The sequence below is a fragment of the Canis lupus genome, chromosome 15 (assembly GCF_048164855.1).
Source record: "Canis lupus baileyi chromosome 15, mCanLup2.hap1, whole genome shotgun sequence".
NCBI lineage: Eukaryota > Metazoa > Chordata > Mammalia > Carnivora > Canidae > Canis > Canis lupus.
Genome location: NC_132852.1, coordinates 13,419,415 through 13,439,230, shown reverse-complemented (window position 1 = coordinate 13,439,230; position 19,816 = coordinate 13,419,415). Strand labels below are relative to the sequence as shown.

The window sequence follows — 19,816 nt, the reverse complement described above, 5'->3', positions numbered from 1 at the left end:
GAATAAATAAATAAAGTCTTTAAAAAAAAAAATGTCTTTCTCTTCCCTAACCCCAATGCAATGAATAAATTACTAACTCTTGTTTCTTTCTATTTGAATCCATCTTCTTCTTCTCCCCAGCTCTCGCCTTAAACTTATATTTTCTCACACGTTGATCATAGTACTATCTGATTGGCTGATTTGCTTTCGAGTTTGACCTACAAGTCCATGGTGTCTTTGCTCAGCAAACACTGTAGCTCCAGGTTCAGGCACTGGGTGAGGTGAGCACAGAGATACAATGATGAACAGGGCCATGCCCCTAGAGAGCCTATTGTGGGAAAGAGAGTCCACATTCCATACTGCTTTCAGAATGTTCTGTAAAATGCAAATAGGACTGCAATATTACTCTGCATGAAAATCCTTCAGAGCCTCTCCATTACCTACAGAAAAGAGTACAGGTTTCTCAGCATGGCCATGTGGCCCTTTGCAATATGGTTTGCAAAGTTGCTTATATTGCCTCAAATCATCACTCCCCTACCCACATCCTGTGTTCCAGGTACCAAACAGCTCATGGTTCTCAGAAGACTTTACACTTTCTCCTTTGCTGCTTTGTCTACATCTTGAATTTCTAGAAGTCCTTTAAGTTCCAATGCTACGTCCCTCTTCCTTTATGAAATATCCTCTCCTCTGCTGCCCCCAGTCTCTGTTGGCCACAATCTGCTCTGTGCTGACAACGGACTTCGCATATTGTGCTGTAATATCATTTACCACATTAAAATCCAATTACAGACTCTACTGACCTGTTTGCCTAGCTAGCCGATGAATCTCTAGAAGTCAGGGGCTACATCGCACTCATTTTTATTTTTCCAGCATCTGGTATGATACCCAGCATGTATTCTTCATTGAATGAAGACGTAGCTGATATACTAAATAAGAAATCAATTCAAAAAGTCACATCTAAACTTTATTCACTTTTCAGTTTCTCTGTGATGATATTTAAAGTCAAGGTACGACTCGTAAGGTGTTTTCATTGCCCTTTTCTCAAGTGTGTATGAGTTTGTATGAATTTTCATCTGCACTTAAGAAAGATTTTACATTTGGTTTATGTACAGTCTATTCATTATGGAAAATTATCCCAAGTCCACTGATAAATATAAAAACTTTCAATACAGTAAACCATCATTCAAACTACTCAGTAAATAATATATAAGATTTTCACATTTATACTTGTATGCATGTATCATGTTAATAAACAGAATTATTATGACTTGAGAAGAATATCCTTTAAATAGCACCAAAAAAAAGAAACCAAACCAAAAAAACCCTGTTAGCTTCTCTTCAAACACTTGAATACCCCCAGAATGGCAAATACTTAGGTTCTATGGCTCTAACACTTAATTTTTCTATTTCAGTGATAATTACATCGATAAACCTGATTCAGCATTCGTTGCTGTTCAATTCATTAATTAAAACAATTTTATTGCTACCACTGTGATTTTTCAAGGATTTCAAAAACACATTCAAAAATCAAAATAGCATACATCATCAGTTTTGATATGTGCATGGTATGCTTTACTTTGATTTCAACTCTACCATTAAGAGAATGTTTAGAATATAAAGAGAGATAGCATATACTCCATACTCCGTATACTTTGAACAGAAATACTTAGAACACAACTTGAATTTTTTAGAAATGGTAGTATTCATGTGAAAAGTAGCAACCTACCAAGAAGTTCCAAAAATCCTCTTAGGATGAGAAATACAAATGTATAGAAATACTTAAGTGATCACAACAAAGGCAGTGGACTTCGTAGTCTTCTTAATTCTAGTTTCATCATGCTAAATTTTTTTAAAAAGCTAATTTAAATCGTAGCTTACTGTGCTTGAGTGGCTTGTAACATATCCATGAAATAAATATTTCATTCTTAAATGACACATGAAAGCTTTTGTTAAGAGAATGGCAAGTTGCTATTAAGCCATAAATGTTTACAGAGCAAGGCAACGTAATTATTTTTATATATTTGAAACTATTTGACGGTATTCTGCAAAGCAGTGCTCTAATTCTGAGCTCAATTTAGTAAGCAAAAAAGACATATTGTTTTTGCTGGTTTTGACATCCCAGAGCACCTGAGACATAAAATATAATTTACAATGGTAGAGCATGCTGGAAGTGACCGTTACATGCCAGAAGAGAGCTCATAATGGAATTTATGTACATGTTATAGTTTAGTATGTGTAATAGAATCTCATAAAATTAGGGAAACACTGACATATCATTAATTTCTTACAGCAACAGAATTCCATCTTCATTCTTACAATCAATTTCCAAAGGAGGCTGGAAGGTTCATGGATGAAGTTGAAGTAACAGAATGGAGAGAGGTGAACTACTGCACCTCCCTTCACATTATCTTCAGAAAACTCAAATATGCCCTTTGTGAAAAGAGTCAGAAGAGAAATGACATCCGTGTCGTTGCGGAGAGCATCACAACTACGTGACACACGGGATACTCCAACGCCACCAAAGAGTTTCTCCCAGACTACTCTAGAATTTAATTGCTAATAGAAGAGCTCCAAGTTCTTCCATTTCCCCGTCACCTACAAGCAGTCTCTCAGAGAGAGAAGAAGGTGCCCTGCTCGCTCTTTGAGAACAGATTCTACTTGGCCAGGCAATTTGGATTGCAAAATAGCTACAAGCTCTCTGTTGAGAGATGGGTTTTAAACATTATCACTGCAATAGTTCATCAGATTGGTTTAAGAAGCACACCTTTGTCCTTTTAAAGTCTCATGACTCAACTTTTAGACTTCAGCTAGCTATATAGAAAGTAGACTTTTATTTATTTTATTTTATTATTTTTTAAATTTTTATTTATTTATGATAGTCACACACACAGAGAGAGAGAGAGAGAGAGAGAGAGGCAGAGACACCGGCAGAGGGAGAAGCAGGCTCCATGCACCGGGAGCCCGACGTGGGATTCGATCCCGGGTCTCCAGGATCGCGCCCTGGGCCAAAGGCAGGCGCTAAACCGCTGCGCCACCCAGGGATCCCGAAAGTAGACTTTTAAAACAGTATTTCAAAGGACAAGTAAATTGGTTCCTTGAAATGCTTTAGCCGTACAAAGCAAGTATCTATTATACCTCAAAATATTGCCCTTTACTGTTATACCCTCTTTGTCAGCCAAATTAGCCCTTAATAGTTTAGTATCATGCACAATTAGTGTGGCATTAGTGAGGTCCTACAACAGGTATATTGCTAAGACCCCAGGTGAGAAATAAAGTCTTCCAGGAATGATTTATTTTATCGTGTGAACTGATGAGCATCAGTTAAATTGCCTTTTAATTGACTGGCTGTCTAAGTAACATGCCTTTGAGGGAAACACTACTTTTGAAATTTCCTTTGGCCAGGAGGGGAAGGAGCATTCTAAAGTCTTTGAAGTCTACAGCCATCAGACTAATTATCAGCTCCATTCAATGTACATTCATTTAATTACAGTAAATTAAAAAGGATGTGGGGTTTGGGAGAAAAATAAAAGAGTCAATAAATGGTGACAGAAATTCCAGACTATGCAAATCATCAGTGCCTTTTCTGGAGATCACTAGCTCTCTCTCATCTTGCCACATGTACAAAACTAACAGCAGACAGAGGGAGAGTAAAAAGAGGTGGTGGGGTGGGGAGGAGGGGAGATCTGCCGTGGGCCAAAACTATGTAGGTACTTGATACTGTTTGACTTAATCTTCATCGCCACTTACAAAGGAGATATAATTTTCTGCTCTTTACAGATGATAAGAGCACACACTTATTTGGAACTCACTAGGTGCCAGGCACTGTTCTAAGCACATCATAGATCCGAACTCATTTAATCCTCACAACGACCCTATGAGGGCTGTATAGTATTATTTTCTCTATGTTACCCTTGTGGAAATTGCAGCACAGGAAGGTTAAGTAACTTGCCCAACGTCACACAGCTTGGAGATGGTGGGGCCCAATCAAAGCCAGGTGACCTGCCCCGTACACCAGGTTCTCAACCACTCCTCCCAGTGGGGGCTATTGGGGTCTGGAATCCCAGTGAGGCAGAAGAGGAGGGCTAGCTCCTCCCGGTCTGTCTCACTTCAAAGGTCATGGCTTAAAAAAAATAAAAATTAAAATTAAAAAATTAAAAAAGAAAAAAGAAAAAAAGGTCATGGCTTGGGAACAGGCCTAAGAGATTGTGGAGACAGGGACAGGGACAAGATGGGGACCTTCTGCAGAGGAGCATCCCACCTCTGGGATGCTGCCCACCTGTCCAAGAGTAGCAGGCAGAGGGAAAAGTTGGGAACTCGAGCTCTGGGTGATTGGTGATTCGGGAGCAGACAGCCTCAGCGGGTGAATGAAAGACCTACACCCCAATCAGTGTGATTCTACAGCCAGGCACCTGTCATGATGCCACAGCGCTGCGTGACAAAGGATGGTCTGCGTTATGGCTTCTTCTGGAAAAAGATGCACAAACAAACATTGTTAAGGCTTCAAGGTTGATGTCTCGAAAAGAAAACTCCTTTGTTTCTGACATTTAAATAGACACTTGGAACCGAGATCAGATTACTTGCAAAGCTGCAGAGCGGAAATTCAGCCAGGGGTCTTTTACCCCATACGTCAGAGACAGGAAAAACCCTTAAAACAATCCAGAGCACACTGGTAATTCTACCTTTGATTAGGGCGGCTCATCGGTTCATCTGGTAACCTCACAACAGCTTACCAGAACTGCGGCTCACTAGGTGGCCACAAACCCCTCCAGCATCTGCCCTGGAGCCTGGCAGCTGACTTAGCCTGATGAAGGCGACCGCAGCAAGCCCTGTGTCAAGAAGGGACTCCTCCCAGATTCCAGATCCCTAATTCGGACCACAACTAACATTTGGGATCCCATACGAAACTCAATATACTGGCAATTTCTTTCTTTCTTTTTTTTCTTTCTTTCTTTTTTTTTTTTGCCTCAAAATGCTTTGTAACTTCAAATCCCCATGGTTGGTGAAGAGTTAGTTTTGCAAAAGGATAAATTTTATCACTTGTTTTGCATCTCTGCTAACATGCAGACGTGTGACATGGTCCGAATGTTCTTTTACTCTTGCGGGATGCTCGGGCCATCAAAATTTCATTAGCCTCACAGCAGTGCTAGCGCCTTCTAAACTTGAACTGTTGGCCTCTTTATCAATAAATAAATGAAACCTAATCCCTTTTAGTGACTAAACTCTTCTTTGAAGTTATAACTAGAACATCGGGCACTCAGCTTGCATAATTTTACAAATGTTGAATAAGTTTTTTTTTTTTTTTTTTCTGGGGAAAACAGCCTTATCCACAGTTATTTCAAATGATGAAAACAGTCAACGAGAACTCCTATTCTAAACCGGATGAAAACAAGTCAGTGTCTGGTTCCTAAATTAGTTTCATTTTGGTGAGTTATTTCACACATGTCCTTCTTGTTTCGACCTAGAGGGTTATAATAGAACTTCCAAAGACTCATCTGAACCTAGTACAACAATGAATGATATTGGACAGTTAAAATAATGAAAGGCAAAGGAAAATATCACTGGAAAATCAATGGTCTTTCAAACTTAGAGCAATGAAAAATAACTGAGGATAGGATTGAATTATTTCAGTAATTTTAGATGAGAAATATTTGACTAGAAGTAGTCATGGTAAAAATATGTAATAATTTTGAGGCTATTGCTTAGAAAGATGTTAGAAGACCATATGTAGGATTATAAATTTTAGTTTTTCCTATAACTTAGCTTAAGAAAAACCATAGTTTTTTTATCAGAAAAAAAATCCTCAATATTCTTATCTCATTCCACAATTCAAAAGGTCCACTAAATATCTCAGAAAATTATCCTTTCCCACCTCTTAATGCAATTATTTACTTTCAGTGGACTCTTGCTCTTTCTGACTAATCACTGAAAATTCAGGACAAATAAACTAATCTGAATTTGTTCCTATGGAGGTAGATATTATATCTATGCGATAGCCAGTGTTCATTAAGAGGCCATATCTGTTTTATTTCGTCTCTTGCTTTCTTCCCTTAGCTGACCTCACTGGGAGTTCTTGGACCATCAAAAAAAAAAAATTTTTTTAAAAACAACCACAGCCAAACCTTGGGGAAAAGAGTAAACACAAATTTAAGTCATCACTTGCCCAGCTCAACAAACATTGTTTTTGACACTTTATACTCTTAACTTGGCTGACCTGTTTACTCTCAACAAATGCTACCAAATGTTCTGAATTTCAAGGCAAGGCCCTTGACACCCTCTTCCTATCTCTGTTCATTCTGCTTTATAACCACCATCTGGAGAAAAGAAAGAGTATGCCTTTTCTTGCCTTGACATCACTCCATGACCAAGGTCTATGAGGTCCTGGGGGAGGTAAGGTCCTCCTCCAGGTAACAAGAATCTATGCAAATGGTGAGGGTCAGTGGTGGGAGACATTCAGTTTTCCTTTCCTCCTCCCTACCAGTTGGATATTTTATGCTGTTGACTATAAGTTAACAATTCGGTAAGTTTTAGATTTTCCTAAAAGAAAAAATAAATGGTGTGTGTTTGGGCATTCACTGTGAGATAGCTTTAGCAGATACACAATTTAAAAAATCATTAAATTAATTTATGTTTTACCACTACAGATGCAATCACAGGATACATGTGTTATTACAGAGGAGAAAGAGATACTATAGAGGGTGTGGGTGGAAAGAACATGCTGACCTGATTGAGAAAATATTTAATGGATACGAGTGTGGATCTGATGCAGATAATCAGAACTGGATGCATTATCTTGCTGCGTTCTACTCTTTTCTATAACTACCATAAATTTTATCATGTACTTTAGGGAAATGAAATACCGAGTGCTACATTTGAATATAACCATCATACCTGAAGATTTGGATAGACAGGAAACAAAGTTGATACCAAATTTTATGCATTTACGGCTAGTACCTTCTGAATTCACAATGAAAACTGATATAAATACAGGTTTTACTGAGGTGAATGGATAGGCTCAGGGAAATGCTGGCAGTCTGATTCGAGGACTCATTTTGTCAGAAAGAATTTGTTTCCTGTTTGGGGTTGGAATAAACCCAGTCTCCACCCAGAACTGACACTACAGGGAGGAGGGCAGGGGGTGGGGGTGAATGGGTGACGGGCACTGAGGGGGGCACTTGACGAGATGAGCACTGGGTGTTATTCTGTATGTTGGCAAATTGAACACCAATAAAAATAAATTTATTATAAAAAAAAAAGAACTGACACTACCAAAATGAATACATCGAGTGCATATTAGCCATTGATCTTGATTGGTTTAATGCACTAACATTCTACATAAGAAAAGACACTGTTTTGGTTGGTTTAAATCAGACTTTTTTTTTTTCAGGAGTAGGAAGGAAATGGGTAATAATAGCAGGAAGCAATAGGTACCACTTCATACTGTGACTTAGCTAAAATTGAAAGCTGAATAGATCTGCTTTCGTATTGCAAAGCATAGCTGACAAAGTTGGTCAATAAATAATACAAATGAAATACTGTTGGTAAAACAACCATCTTTCTTTTCAAATGTCATGCAATTCTTCTATTTTAATTTTCTCCTTGCTTCTTGATGCATCACATACACATAGCATCAACAACTAGATTGAAGTAGCAAGTGCAATGTTACTATTAAATGTGAAGGAGAAATGTCCCTTTGTTGTCTGGTATGTTGGCACTGATGCTCCAATTCTTCTTTGAAGCAATACCGACTAAAAATTAAGTTTCCTTTTAAATCTATTATTGCATATAAATGAACTATTTTTATGGTCCTGCATTAGCTATAAGAAAAAAGTCCCAATAATTTATAAAGATCCCTTTCTTACAATATGTAATGCTGCTGTTTGGATATCCTAAAATCCAATTTTTTGCGTGTAGACTTAACTGCATAATAATGCAGTCCCCAAAGCACATCGAAAACCATACTCTCCCTGTTTACCAAAATTTCATTTGCTCTCATCAACTAGTAACTAGTTTAAAGCACGATCAAATTTGTTCTTCAATCACTTGAGCCCTGTTCATAAACTATTCTGGGTGCTCACTCATCCATTCTAAGATTCTGCAACTTCTTTGAGATATCTTCAAGAGGAATCTACAAAGACATCTTTGATTACAAGCTGGCTCTAGGGTAAACCTTATCACCACTTGCTTGGCTACTCCACAGAGGATAACAGGTGACATGGTCCAAGATAAGTCGAAGCTGATCTTTTTTTTTTTTCCTGTACATAATTAAACTGTTTTTCAAAACTAAAGCTAACACATCATAGACTGCTTGCAGAATTTAACAATCTGATGTCGAATATTGATTTTTTTTTCCAGGAAAAAAATGAATTATTCAAGGACATTTCTTGAATTCCTTTGCATTCAAATGAAAACAAAGGAAGCGGGAAGAAAGTCAGAGAAGGAAGAGTGGGAAGAAAGAAGAAAGGAAGAGAAGCATGCCCCCACAGTCAACTAAAACAGAAGCACTGAAGGCCAACATTATAGAGCAAAAAATGGCACTTACCGTTCTCACTGTCCGACTTGTTTTCATGCTCCGTATCTGTCAGCGTGAGGGCCGAGTTGGACCGACTTGAAAGGCAGGAGCTGCGGCCTGATTTGACCCCCCTGCCCCAAAGTCTCATGGCGTGCTCTGGGGACATCACTGCTTCATTTTCAGTATCAGCATCGGACCCTGCACTGATAGAATAACCTCTGTGGGGGAGCCCCATTTCCGCACAAAATGCCAGTCCTCTTCGAGTTGCTGGTTCACAAACTCCTAACTGCCTTAGGGTAAAATTCTGTCCTAATTAGGGGGAAAAAGAGATAACAACTAGTGAGTATATGTTTCAGTTTTCTTGTGTTTTGTTTTCAAAGAAATCTCCCTAAAAAAAAAAGCAAAAACAGAAACAAAAACACACAAGCATTCCAGTTTCCCAGGTAGCAGCACCAGATGTTTACACGGGCACTGCATGGCATAGGGTCGAGTGGGTGCCAGAGGGGAGTGGGAGGCTCCCCCACTGACTTCCCACACCCCGCTTAGAGCCCCTCTGTCAACCACTTGAGCCCATAAGCACCTCCAGAGAGAGGGGCAAGCCGAGGAGCACAGGCCATGACAACTCAACCCAGAGAAAGGACTTGTCATCAGGGATGGGATTTTGTTTGGCGACTTGGGAAGCAATGGAAACTGTCAGAGTTCTTTCCCATGTCTTGGCTCTAGTCCTAAATGATGGGATTTTTCCCACCCAGATGTCACTTCTTTGGAAGACAAGAGAGAGTAAGTTACGCGGTATGTAGGGGTTTGGTCAGTTTTTATTACATCTGCCCACCTCAAGTTAGCAACCAGTGTAAACATATGTCGTGTGTGTGTGTGTGTGTGTGTGTGCATACGTTCACTATGTCTTGGAGTGTAACGTCTGTAAAATTTGCAAATCTCTGACTTTCTAGACATTCTGCTTTAATAAACACCTGGAAACATCTATATTGATCAGAGTAAACCAATTTTTGCAAATAAAGCTCACTCTGAAAATAAAGCGGGAGTAATATGTATTTAAAAATTAATGATAATCAAGTTCCCTGAAAAATAAATGCCTGTGAACCCTGCAGGCCTTTACTAATAAATCGAGCATAATAAAACTCATGGCATGGCAATAACTTCAAGCAAAAAATGTTTAAATTAGGTGACACTTTAAAATGACTGCTCTTATTAATGACTTTGCCAATCATGTGCCTATTCTTGAAATTTCACATGTTTTATGATACTATAGATGAGAAGAGAGAGAAATATGTTTGCTTGTAGGATGCAGATATATTGGCTCTTCCATTTCTTGTCGCTTGTTGGCATGATAGAGTCTGAGATTTAGGTACCGACCAGAATCAAAATACATGTAAAGAATAACCGTACACAAAGACTGATTTAAATGCTGCCACATAATATCAACCTTTTAAGAATATGAAGCATTTATATCACTCACAGTTTTCATTTTCCTACTTCTATCTCTTCAATCTACGAACATTTTAAACGTAATTGGCTGGTGTGAGAAATAACATACGCTATATTCTTAAAAAAGAGGATGCCATAAATTATCTGTGATAAAACAATAACATGTGGAATCTTCTAGGAAATGAGTCAAACATAATGCACAATATAGTATATACTTGGTTGTCAAGATATCAGTAGCCTCCAGGTCTCAGCACATTTTAACTGGTGTGGTTAATTGCTTTATTGCTGTGGTCATATCAGAAGTTGGAATCAGCTTTATCTTGGTCAGACTTCCAAATGGGTTCTGACAATGACACTCATAAATAATGAAAATCTGTTGCTACAATTAGCTACAAATCAAACTCCTTATCAGAGAGATTTGAATAAGTATCTGAACCAAAAAAAAAAAAAAAGTCAGAAAAAAAAAAAAGAAGGAAAGGAAAAAAAGAGCCCATGGAACAGTGAAAAAGTGGGCAAGTTGGATGAATCAAGGCACAGTATTGTCCGTAGTTTTTAAATAATTAGTGTAGTTTGTATTTTACGAGAGTAAACCCCAAAAAGGTCACTGTCACGGACGGTTAATGGGACAGTCGTAGAAGAAGCGACTCACTGTTATTTCTACATCATATTTCAAACAGGGAGACAGAAGAACAGAGTCTAAAATGATTACATGTTACTGTTACATGTGTTGATTTTTCAAAATAAGAATAAAACATAATTTTTAAAAAAAGATTTTATTTATTCATGAGAGACACAGAGAGAGGCAGAGACACAGGCAGAGGGGGAAGCAGGTTCCGATGTGGGACTCGATCCCAGGACCCCAGGATCACGACCTGAGCCGAAAGCAGATGCTCAACCACGGAGCCACTCAGGTGCCCCCACAAAATAATTTTTAAAGGGTGAAAATGGATGATAAGACTGCATCTTCCCTCTGCTTAGGAGGTGCCCATTGGAGGATAGAGATGAGAGAGAGGTTAAAAGCAGTTAAAAACTCCTTTCTAATCTCTGAAATGCAACTGAAAACATTTTCCACATTATTGACTTTTCACACTGTTAACATCTTGATGCAAAAATCTATGAGGTGGAGGAAAGCAGAAAGCTATCTTTAGTATTTGTTATCCAGGTATGTAAACACAGCTCGCTTGGCAAATAAATATCCAAGACACCACCTCTGTGAACGAGATGTGGATCCTGGGCTCCTTCAACATCTGACCCTCTGAAATCAATGCCTCACAATAATTCAAAACTCTCACAGGCTCTTTCTGAAATGCAAGCTGGAAAGCAAGCAGGAGCAGAAGAACCCCTGTCGGACTGCCTTCCTGAATTAAAAGGTCTGCTTTCGTTTCCTCTAGGAAAGGATGCTAATCCTGACCCTATGTTGACCTATGCTGAAGCCACTTGCTCTGTTCAAGTCACTCTACTGTTCTATTTTTATCATCTCTCAGGGCTCTTGTGACTTGGTTGAAGAGATGCTTTATGTAAATGTGACTAGCATACAGTAAGGCTAAGCGGGAATGGCTTAAAAAATAAACACCTGGACGCATGTTAATGAACAGTCATAGAGAAATGTATAATTTGGTGGTAAATTTCCAAATAATTTTAGAGCAGTCACACCATCCCCAAGGCTGACTTTTCCTTCTCCTTTATTTATAAATCTCTCTGGCCCAGACCTGCCTCAGAGCTTCAGGCTCCATTGTTATCAATTCCCCTCTTTGGTTAAGGATTCTTGCTTGTGGGATCCCTTGTTTTCATGCAAACACCCCTGGGGAGACCTAGTGATCGAACGGGAGTAAATTGGTTCTAGCCGGGTTATTTCCCACAATCTAGCAGTGTTAGCAAGATGGGCCATGCTTATGGAAAACATATGCCGTTTTGACAAATGGAGGAAAGATGGAGAGATGGAAGGTTCCTGACTCAGGGAAGAGAGACAGCTGGCAGAGGTGTCATGGGGATGGGAGGCTCTGGCTGGGTGACATGGTTCTGGAGGGCTGGAGGGCAACGTAGAAGAGCGCAAAGAGAAAGGCAGAGAAGATGCTTCTGGAAGCAGCTAAAAACTTGACCATCTTGCTTTGGCTTCAAGGGACATAAAAGACATAAGGATACACTTATTCTTATTTTCCAGGGTTTCTTCAGATTGTGTTCTTTGCAATGGTTCTAACAACATGACCGTAATGTCCTTCTTCACCTTTTAGAGTCTTTACATTAATTCTATTTGGCTGAAACTAGTGAAATAAGTATTTACCTCCTGCACATTGAATTTTGGTAACCTTGACCAGCAGGGCCTACACAGAGTTTCCCATTACAATTTGAAGCAGTACCAAAACAATAAATTGCAGCAAGAATAAAGTATACCTGAGAATGAGATTCGTTGTGATTAAAAGGCAAGGTTAGCTTGGATTGGATTAGGCATTTGTGTTTTATGACACTCATAAATTCGAAAATCTATTTTTAAAAACTGAATAAATACCACATAGGCAGGTTGTATTATTATTATTATTATTTTTTAAAGTTCACATTTTGAAAGAGTGACTGAAGGTCTGTGACGAAGCGGACAGGACCAGGTAAGAACCACTGTTGCAGGTGAAGTCAGCACACGGCAAAAGCTACCCCTTCAGTAAAAGCAAGGGCCTGGAGAAAGAGCTTAGCTACTTGGCCTTCTTCTCACATAGCATCTATAACCCAGTCAGAGAAGGAAGCGATTTTTCCAAGCTGCATTGCCAAGTGATGTTCAGCAGTAAGCGAGACATCTACTATCTCTGTGTGAGTTGAAAAGAAACAGGCTGTACAATTGGGTGGTCCAGTTCTGAACTCACGGTATTCTCCTTCCCTCCAGAATCTAGATCTCTCTAATGCCTAGGTTTTGCTTTCTCTCTCTCTCTCTCTCTCTCTCTCTCTCTCCCTTGTTTAAAAAAATAAAAATAAAACCCCACAAAAAAATAGCTTTATTGGGATACAACTCATAAACCATATATTGGATCCATTTAAAATGTGCAATTCAATGCTTTTTAGTATCTGTCTTGTGTTGTGTAAGGATCACCACAATCAATGTTAGAACATGTTTATCACCCCCTCAAAGAAGCCTTGGTACCAATTATCAGCCACTTCCCATTGTTCCCCTTATCTGTTCCTCCTCACCCTAGCCCTAGGCAACCACCCATCCATTCTCTCTCACTACAGATTTGTCTATTCTGAACATTTCAAATAAAAGAAACCCTACAATATGGACTTTTGTGACGGGCTTCTTTCACTTAGCATAATGCTTTCAAGGTTCATTCCCGTCGCAGTATATGTCAAGACGTCATTGTTATGGTCAAATAGTATTCCATCGTATGGAATATCTATAGCAGGGAAACACTCGGCATGTCTGACTCCATGTCGCTTCTATTTCTCTTGCTGCTGTTGTCCTAAAGGTTAAAAACTTCTGCTCAGCATGGCATGCAGCTAAGATTTACAAACATTGCTTTTTACCCCAAATCTACCCCTGAGGAGATGAAGAAGTAGCCAGAGTGGTCATCGTCCCAAGTCCTCAAGATTGAGGAATGATCATAACTCAGGGGGAGTTGAATATGAACCCGATAGGGTTAATGAGGTTAAAACTAGCAGAGAGTTTAAAACTGGTTCTTCAGAGAGCTGTTTCCCCTAATCAGTGATGGTGTCTTTCAGACCCCACTAACAAACTCACTGGCTGTCTCTGCAGAAGCCTGGACTCAAAGTCAACTCATATGGTTCCAGCCTAGAAATGAACAAGGCCATACATTCCTCACCCAGGGATAACGGGCCCAAGACCCCATCCGGCACATCCCAGCTCTCAGAGCATGCCCATTGACCCTTCTCCCTGTCCTAAGATAACCTCTGGAGATGAGGGGCTGATTCCGCCTCATTCTGAGGTTAAGTCTCCATCCTCAAAATGAACAAGGGACATATATGATATTTATGTTTCCTCAATGTGCACGCTCTGTCTTTCTTCACAGATAATCTTTAGTTCTCCCGCTGTCCTTTTTCATCAATATATATTATGTAATCTCAACTCCAATGATTATAAAAAACTTCTTCTGTCCCCCTTTGAGGAAGCAGATTCTGGCTTGCCCTCCCGTCTCCTCTGATGCCTCCTGAATAGACCGGTTCCTTGCTGTATATCCAACGTCTCAGTGATTGGCTTTGCTGCACACCTGGCAGGTGGACTTGGGTTCAGTGATGTATCCATGCATCAGTTAATGACATTTGAGGTGTTTCTACTTTTTGGTTATTATGAAATGCTGCTATGAACTTTCATGTACAAATTTCTGTCGATAAACATCTTTGTTTTTCCTGCATCTAGACCTGTGAGAGGCATTGCCAGGTCATATGGCAGCTCTACGTGTAACCTTTGGATGACCTGCCGGAGTGTTTTCCACAACGGCTGCACCATTTTACATTCCCACCAGCAGCGTGTGAGGGTTCCCATCGCTGCACAGCCTCACCAGACTTGTTATTATCTGTAGATTCTCATACCACACTGCAGGCCAGTTCCTCGTGCTGCAAGTTTGCAACGGGGAATTGGAATGTAGGTCAGCGGTATTGAAATTTGGGAGGACAAACTAAGAATTGTTGTTCCTTTAAAACAAAGTCGATTCTGCGGGCCTGCTATGTGAATTCATTATAATTTTATGCCATTATTTTTTTTCTTTGCTTTCTGTTATGCTGATTTATTCTCTGAAAAGGTTTTTCCGTTGAAATGAAAACTGCTCTTTAGCTCAGAAAGTCTATCTTTGAGACGACAATCACCTGATCTTAAACATGCATGTGCAAATGATGATTACTATGGCACTGTTGCAAAAATTAAAATAACTGGAATGCTTACCAGAAAGGGAATGGCTGAATACATTATGTAGCCCCTGCGATGGAACACTATGTGGCTAGCATAAACAGTGAGTTTGGACCTGTATCTTTGGATCTGGAGGGAAGCCATTATATATATTTTAAGCAAAAAAAACCCCACAAGTTGCAGAATGGTGTGTACAGTCTGATCCCATTTTTGGAAACTAAGAGAGAGAACCAACAGATTATGTGAGTGCTTATGGTTCTAAGTGTGAATAAAGGTGAGGAGAAGACGAGAAAACTGTCGTGATGATCATTTAGAAGGAACTGTAAGTGAAGGAAATTAGTGACTTTCTATCTTATACTTTTGAATTTTTGCTTTGCATGATAATTTTCTTAATTTAAAAAAACATAATAAAGAAAGGCTATTTCCTTTTAAAGAAGAACATATATATATTTATTTGCTCTTTAGTAGCCCCTATTCAATAATTAGAATTTTAATTTATTAGGTTGTCTCGGAGAAGCTGGGCTTTAAAAATCCTTCCTCGGAATCCTTGGGTGGCTCAGCGGTTTGGCTCCTGCCTTCGGCCCAGAGCATAACCCCGGAGTCCCAGGATCGAGTTCCACATCAGGCTCCCTGCGTGGAGCCTGCTTCTCCCTCTGTGTCTCTGCCTCTCTCTGTCTCTCATGAATGAATACATAAAATCTTAAAAAAAAAATCTTTCCTCGTTGATTGCAAAGGAGTGAAGTTATGTGAGACATGTTGGAGCAATATTTGCCTCTGGTTTCATTTCTGCCCTTTCTTTCAACATACAAAGAGAATCCTCCTCCATTTCTCCTATAGTAACAACGCCCAAGACTGAGTTTGGGAAGTGGAGAGAAGAATCAATATACACTTAATACACAGGAATAAAATAACCTGTTCATTGTCTTTAAATGTTTTCCTTGGTTGCTGTGAGTTTGGATGGGTTCTCCCTTCCCAGACACAGAGTGACATTCCTCCCAGGGTTGAGTAAAACCCCAAACTACAAATTGGGCAAATATTTCTTACTCGATGCTTACGGAATTAATGTCCCCACCCTCTTATCCGGAGTTCCCACTTTTGCTGAGTTTGCAAAATGATAAGAAGATCGCACAACAATAGAAATGTATGTAACTTTTCCCCCTTTGATACCTACTGCATATTTTATGGGACGATCCAAACGCTTTCAACTTCTTAAGCTAAATTTGTCACCGTTTGAACAGAATACCCACCCTCGAACATGCAGGAGAAATGCCAGCGATGGTATAAATCTTCACTTATAAGGCCCTACACACAAGTACATTTTAAGAATTAACTTGAAATCCCACTAAATACCCTAACTGCCCCATCCCACATTACGCTGTATGTAAAATGCAAATACCTTTAACTGCTTGCTCACCTTATCTGTCAATAGGATATTAAGATCATAACCACAGACTGATAATCTCAAGTTCTCAGAAGATAGAGAACATGACATGACCACTGGATGCTATAATCATAATCTGGTTTATTAATCAAAACAGGAGTCTAATGGAGGCCATTGCAGGTTGTCCCAACCCCATTCGTCCTGGACTCCGCTGACAAGGGCACCTGTCTGTCCCAATGAACAGGAACCAGAGGCAACACGGTGAACTTAGTGAGAAGCGTGGGAAGGGAACACCCCAAGTAGGTGTGCAGGCGGAGAAAGCTAGGTTAGAATGAATGACCCAGAGAACACACATTTTCTTCAGGAGAAGATCTGTGATGCTCCAGGGAAGAGTCGAAGGCCTGGTGGCTCAAATCAGAAATGTCTGCTGACTTCCAAGGAAAGAGCATCTTGGTAAGCATGAATCAGGAAGGATTTACATACCCAACCACAAAACGGTGCCACTTTGCCATCAGCAACCATTGGTAATTCGAGGAGTAACTTGACAACAGGTTTTTCTCAAGGGTGTTCTGAAATGAACTTGCTTCTTATTTGCACGCAGTGATTATTTCTTTAGAACAATCCAAGGCCCAGCGATGATAACATGGCTACCACATATCTGCTGGTGTCTGAGTCAAACTGCGGTGGGTATTGGTATAAATATGCATACACGGCCGAGCATGAAGCAGCAGGTGTTTAATAATTGTGACTGAAGCCGCACCGTGGTGATTCACTACGTGGAACCCAAACTGGCAATGGGGTGAGGAGCGGATACAAATTTAGCAGGAAGCTGGGGGGTAAGACATCAGACCAATAAAGGCCGAGGCAGGGGGAAAGGATTACCCCCACTGTGTCCGGAGGAGGCCTATAAGCTACATCTATCTACTCACACCTTCTGGTAGGTAATCTACAAAGCAGGTTGGCCGCCAAGCCTGAAAGAAGCCCTCTGCCTCCCTAACTGGCCCAAATTAGTTAACAATCAGTTAGGCAGGGGAGCTAAGAGAGGGAGCTCAGAGGAAAACATGAACGTGAAGTGATGATAAACTGGAGCTATTTAACTTGTGTCTTTAAGTACAGAAAATGTAAGGTTGAGTAAACATGACCATCTAAATCCTTTAATCCCGCCGCTGACATTTATAGTGACTGAGAAGGATTAATCATTTTGATCTCTAAATGAATCATTTTAAGTAGTTAATATTTAAAAGTAATAAACTTCAGAGTTGCGGTAATTAGTCTGGTGGATCTGATTAATGCTTCGGGTTTTTGTCTTTCTTTATAAAATCCTAGTCTCACAAAGCAAAAGTTTTCTCGGCACCAGTAAGTATTTCAGAAGTATTTCAGAAAAAGGGTTTCGGATTCCTTTCATTTTTCTATGATGACAGAGGTGAGGGGGAACACTGGGGAAATGAAAAGTTTGGGGTATAACTGGAAATTCATAGCAGCATTAAGTGCTGAATGGTAAGACCATATGGTCATATTTCTTTTGAAGTCTAGGATCAGTTCCCATTATTCACTATAATGGCATCCAAGACTAAACTAAATCTCAGTCTTTAAAATTAAAAGCATTTTGCTCTTGGCTCTCACATCTTCCTCTTCACAATTTCCAGCATGCTGGAATGTTTAATATATTTTCATAATGCAAAAAACACAAATAAATAAAACAAAAATAAGAGGAGTAAGAACAAAACCCAATGTATTCCATTCCACTTCCGAAGCAGGATAAAATGGTACAGAAAGACACATAATAGGGATTGTAAAGGCACTGTTAATACTATTTTTACGTCTGTCCAATTCTGTCGGTGACATTCTAAAATGATACGTACAATCTTCATGTTCTACATCGAAGGAATGTGAATCTAATTCTTTTGACCTCATCGGAATATACAGCGTAGAGAAAGATTCTGAAATTATTTCTCATTTTAGTAATATTCTAGCAACAAAACTGTCACCTCCCCCCACCCCCCAACCCCGTAAAAATGGACCTTCCTCTATTTGGATATTGATTTAAAAAATATTAAAGGCACAGTCCCACCTCTTTGCCACCAACTCTTCATTCCCTCCCTCAGCACAATCCTGGATATGTTGTGGATGCTATTTTCCTAATGGGCCAAATGTCTTTATCCAGCAAAACATTATAGTGCAATGCCAGCAGAAGTTGTTTTTAAGAGGATTGTGGTTATGGTTCAGTTGAGACAATGTGCCTCTGCCCAGCACCAAATGAAATCTCACCCTGGCTGAAGCTGGATGAAAGGAGCAATATAAACCCTAAACTTTTCATATTCAGCTACATGTGCAGCCTGCCCGCTTGCTTGCTTGCTTGCTTTCACACTCTCTCTCTCTCACTAATTCTATGAATAGATTTTTGTTGTATTTACCACCTTTATAAACATTTTTGAGTAAAATTTTGAGTAAAGCAAATCATAAACTGTTTTTTTTTTTTTTTTTTTTTTTTTTTTTTAGTTCTTCCTAAGCCCAAACTTCACAATCGTATAGAAAGTCCTCACTTTAAGAAAGTGAGTATTGTGTTCAGAAGTTGATAGGGATCGCATAGTTGACCTCTGAACAACACAGGTTTGAACTGCTTGGGGTCCACTTATATGTGGATTTTTTCTGGTATGGTGTAGTGCTAAAAATGTATTTTCTCTTCTTTATGATTTTCTTAGAGATGGTTTCTTTTCTCTAGCTTACTTTATTAAGAATACAGAATATAATACATATAACATGCAAACATACAAGTATATGTTAACCGACTACATTCCCAGTAAGGCTTCTGGTCAACCAGAAGCTTCTAGTCTATCAGTAGTTAAGTTCTGGAGGAGTCAAAAGTTAATACGAGGATTCTCAATTGTGTGGGGTGTCAATGTCCCCAACACCCACATTGTTCAAGAGTCAAGTGGGTATATTTTTCCGTGAAAACAATACATAGGAAACCATGACGGAACACGTAAGTCTATTAAGTTATCTGTACCTGAGGAACTGTAACCGCCTAATACAGCATGATATCAAGCTAAGGAGGCTGTCTCCTTGAAAAAAAATGTGTTCAGAATTCCAACAGGGAAAACCTCTCACCACCATTGCTCCTTCCATTAATTTTCTGCTTTTCAAGGTGGGAGGAATTCCCCAAGCAAACCACTGGTGGTCACGTGGTACACCAATGCTCAGTGACAGAAGCCAGGATGTGAGCCGTGTCCTGGGGATGCAGGAGCTAGGATTAGCTACTGCCCCTCTCAGACTAACAGGAAAACAGATCACCTTTCCATGTGTTTACTGACCACTTGAGTTTGCTCTTCTGCGAAATGTTTATTCATGGCATTTCCCACTGGATTGCTTGTCTTTCTGTTTTCAATTTGTAAAAGTTACTCTTAGTATATTATATATACACAGAGCCCTTATATCTGTCATATGAACTGTAATCATCAGTCCCAATATAATCATGTTGTTTATGGTGTTTTTAACTTACATATAGAAGGTTTTAAATAAAAATTAATCATTTAAGCTTTTTTTCCACCTGGGTTTTCTGTTTCCATTAGAATGGTCTCCTCTATTCCCAGGGTGTACATGTAGTCTCTGGGGCGGGCTGTGTGGATTCACAACCACATTTTCCTTGCTTTCCTCTGTT

At 39.5% G+C, this 19,816-nt stretch overlaps 1 protein-coding gene across 9 annotated transcripts in view; it reads right to left on the bottom strand.

The window, feature by feature from the left end:
* The window catches only part of TENM3 (teneurin transmembrane protein 3), a 604,956-nt gene that overhangs the window by 415,281 nt on the left and 169,859 nt on the right, over positions 1-19,816 (bottom strand). For all 9 annotated transcript variants that reach the window (XM_072775885.1, XM_072775884.1, XM_072775886.1 and 6 more), the window contains exon 3: positions 8,519-8,797. In XM_072775885.1, the coding sequence (XP_072631986.1) occupies positions 8,519-8,797 (279 nt within the window). The remainder of the gene's footprint in view (positions 1-8,518; positions 8,798-19,816) is intronic.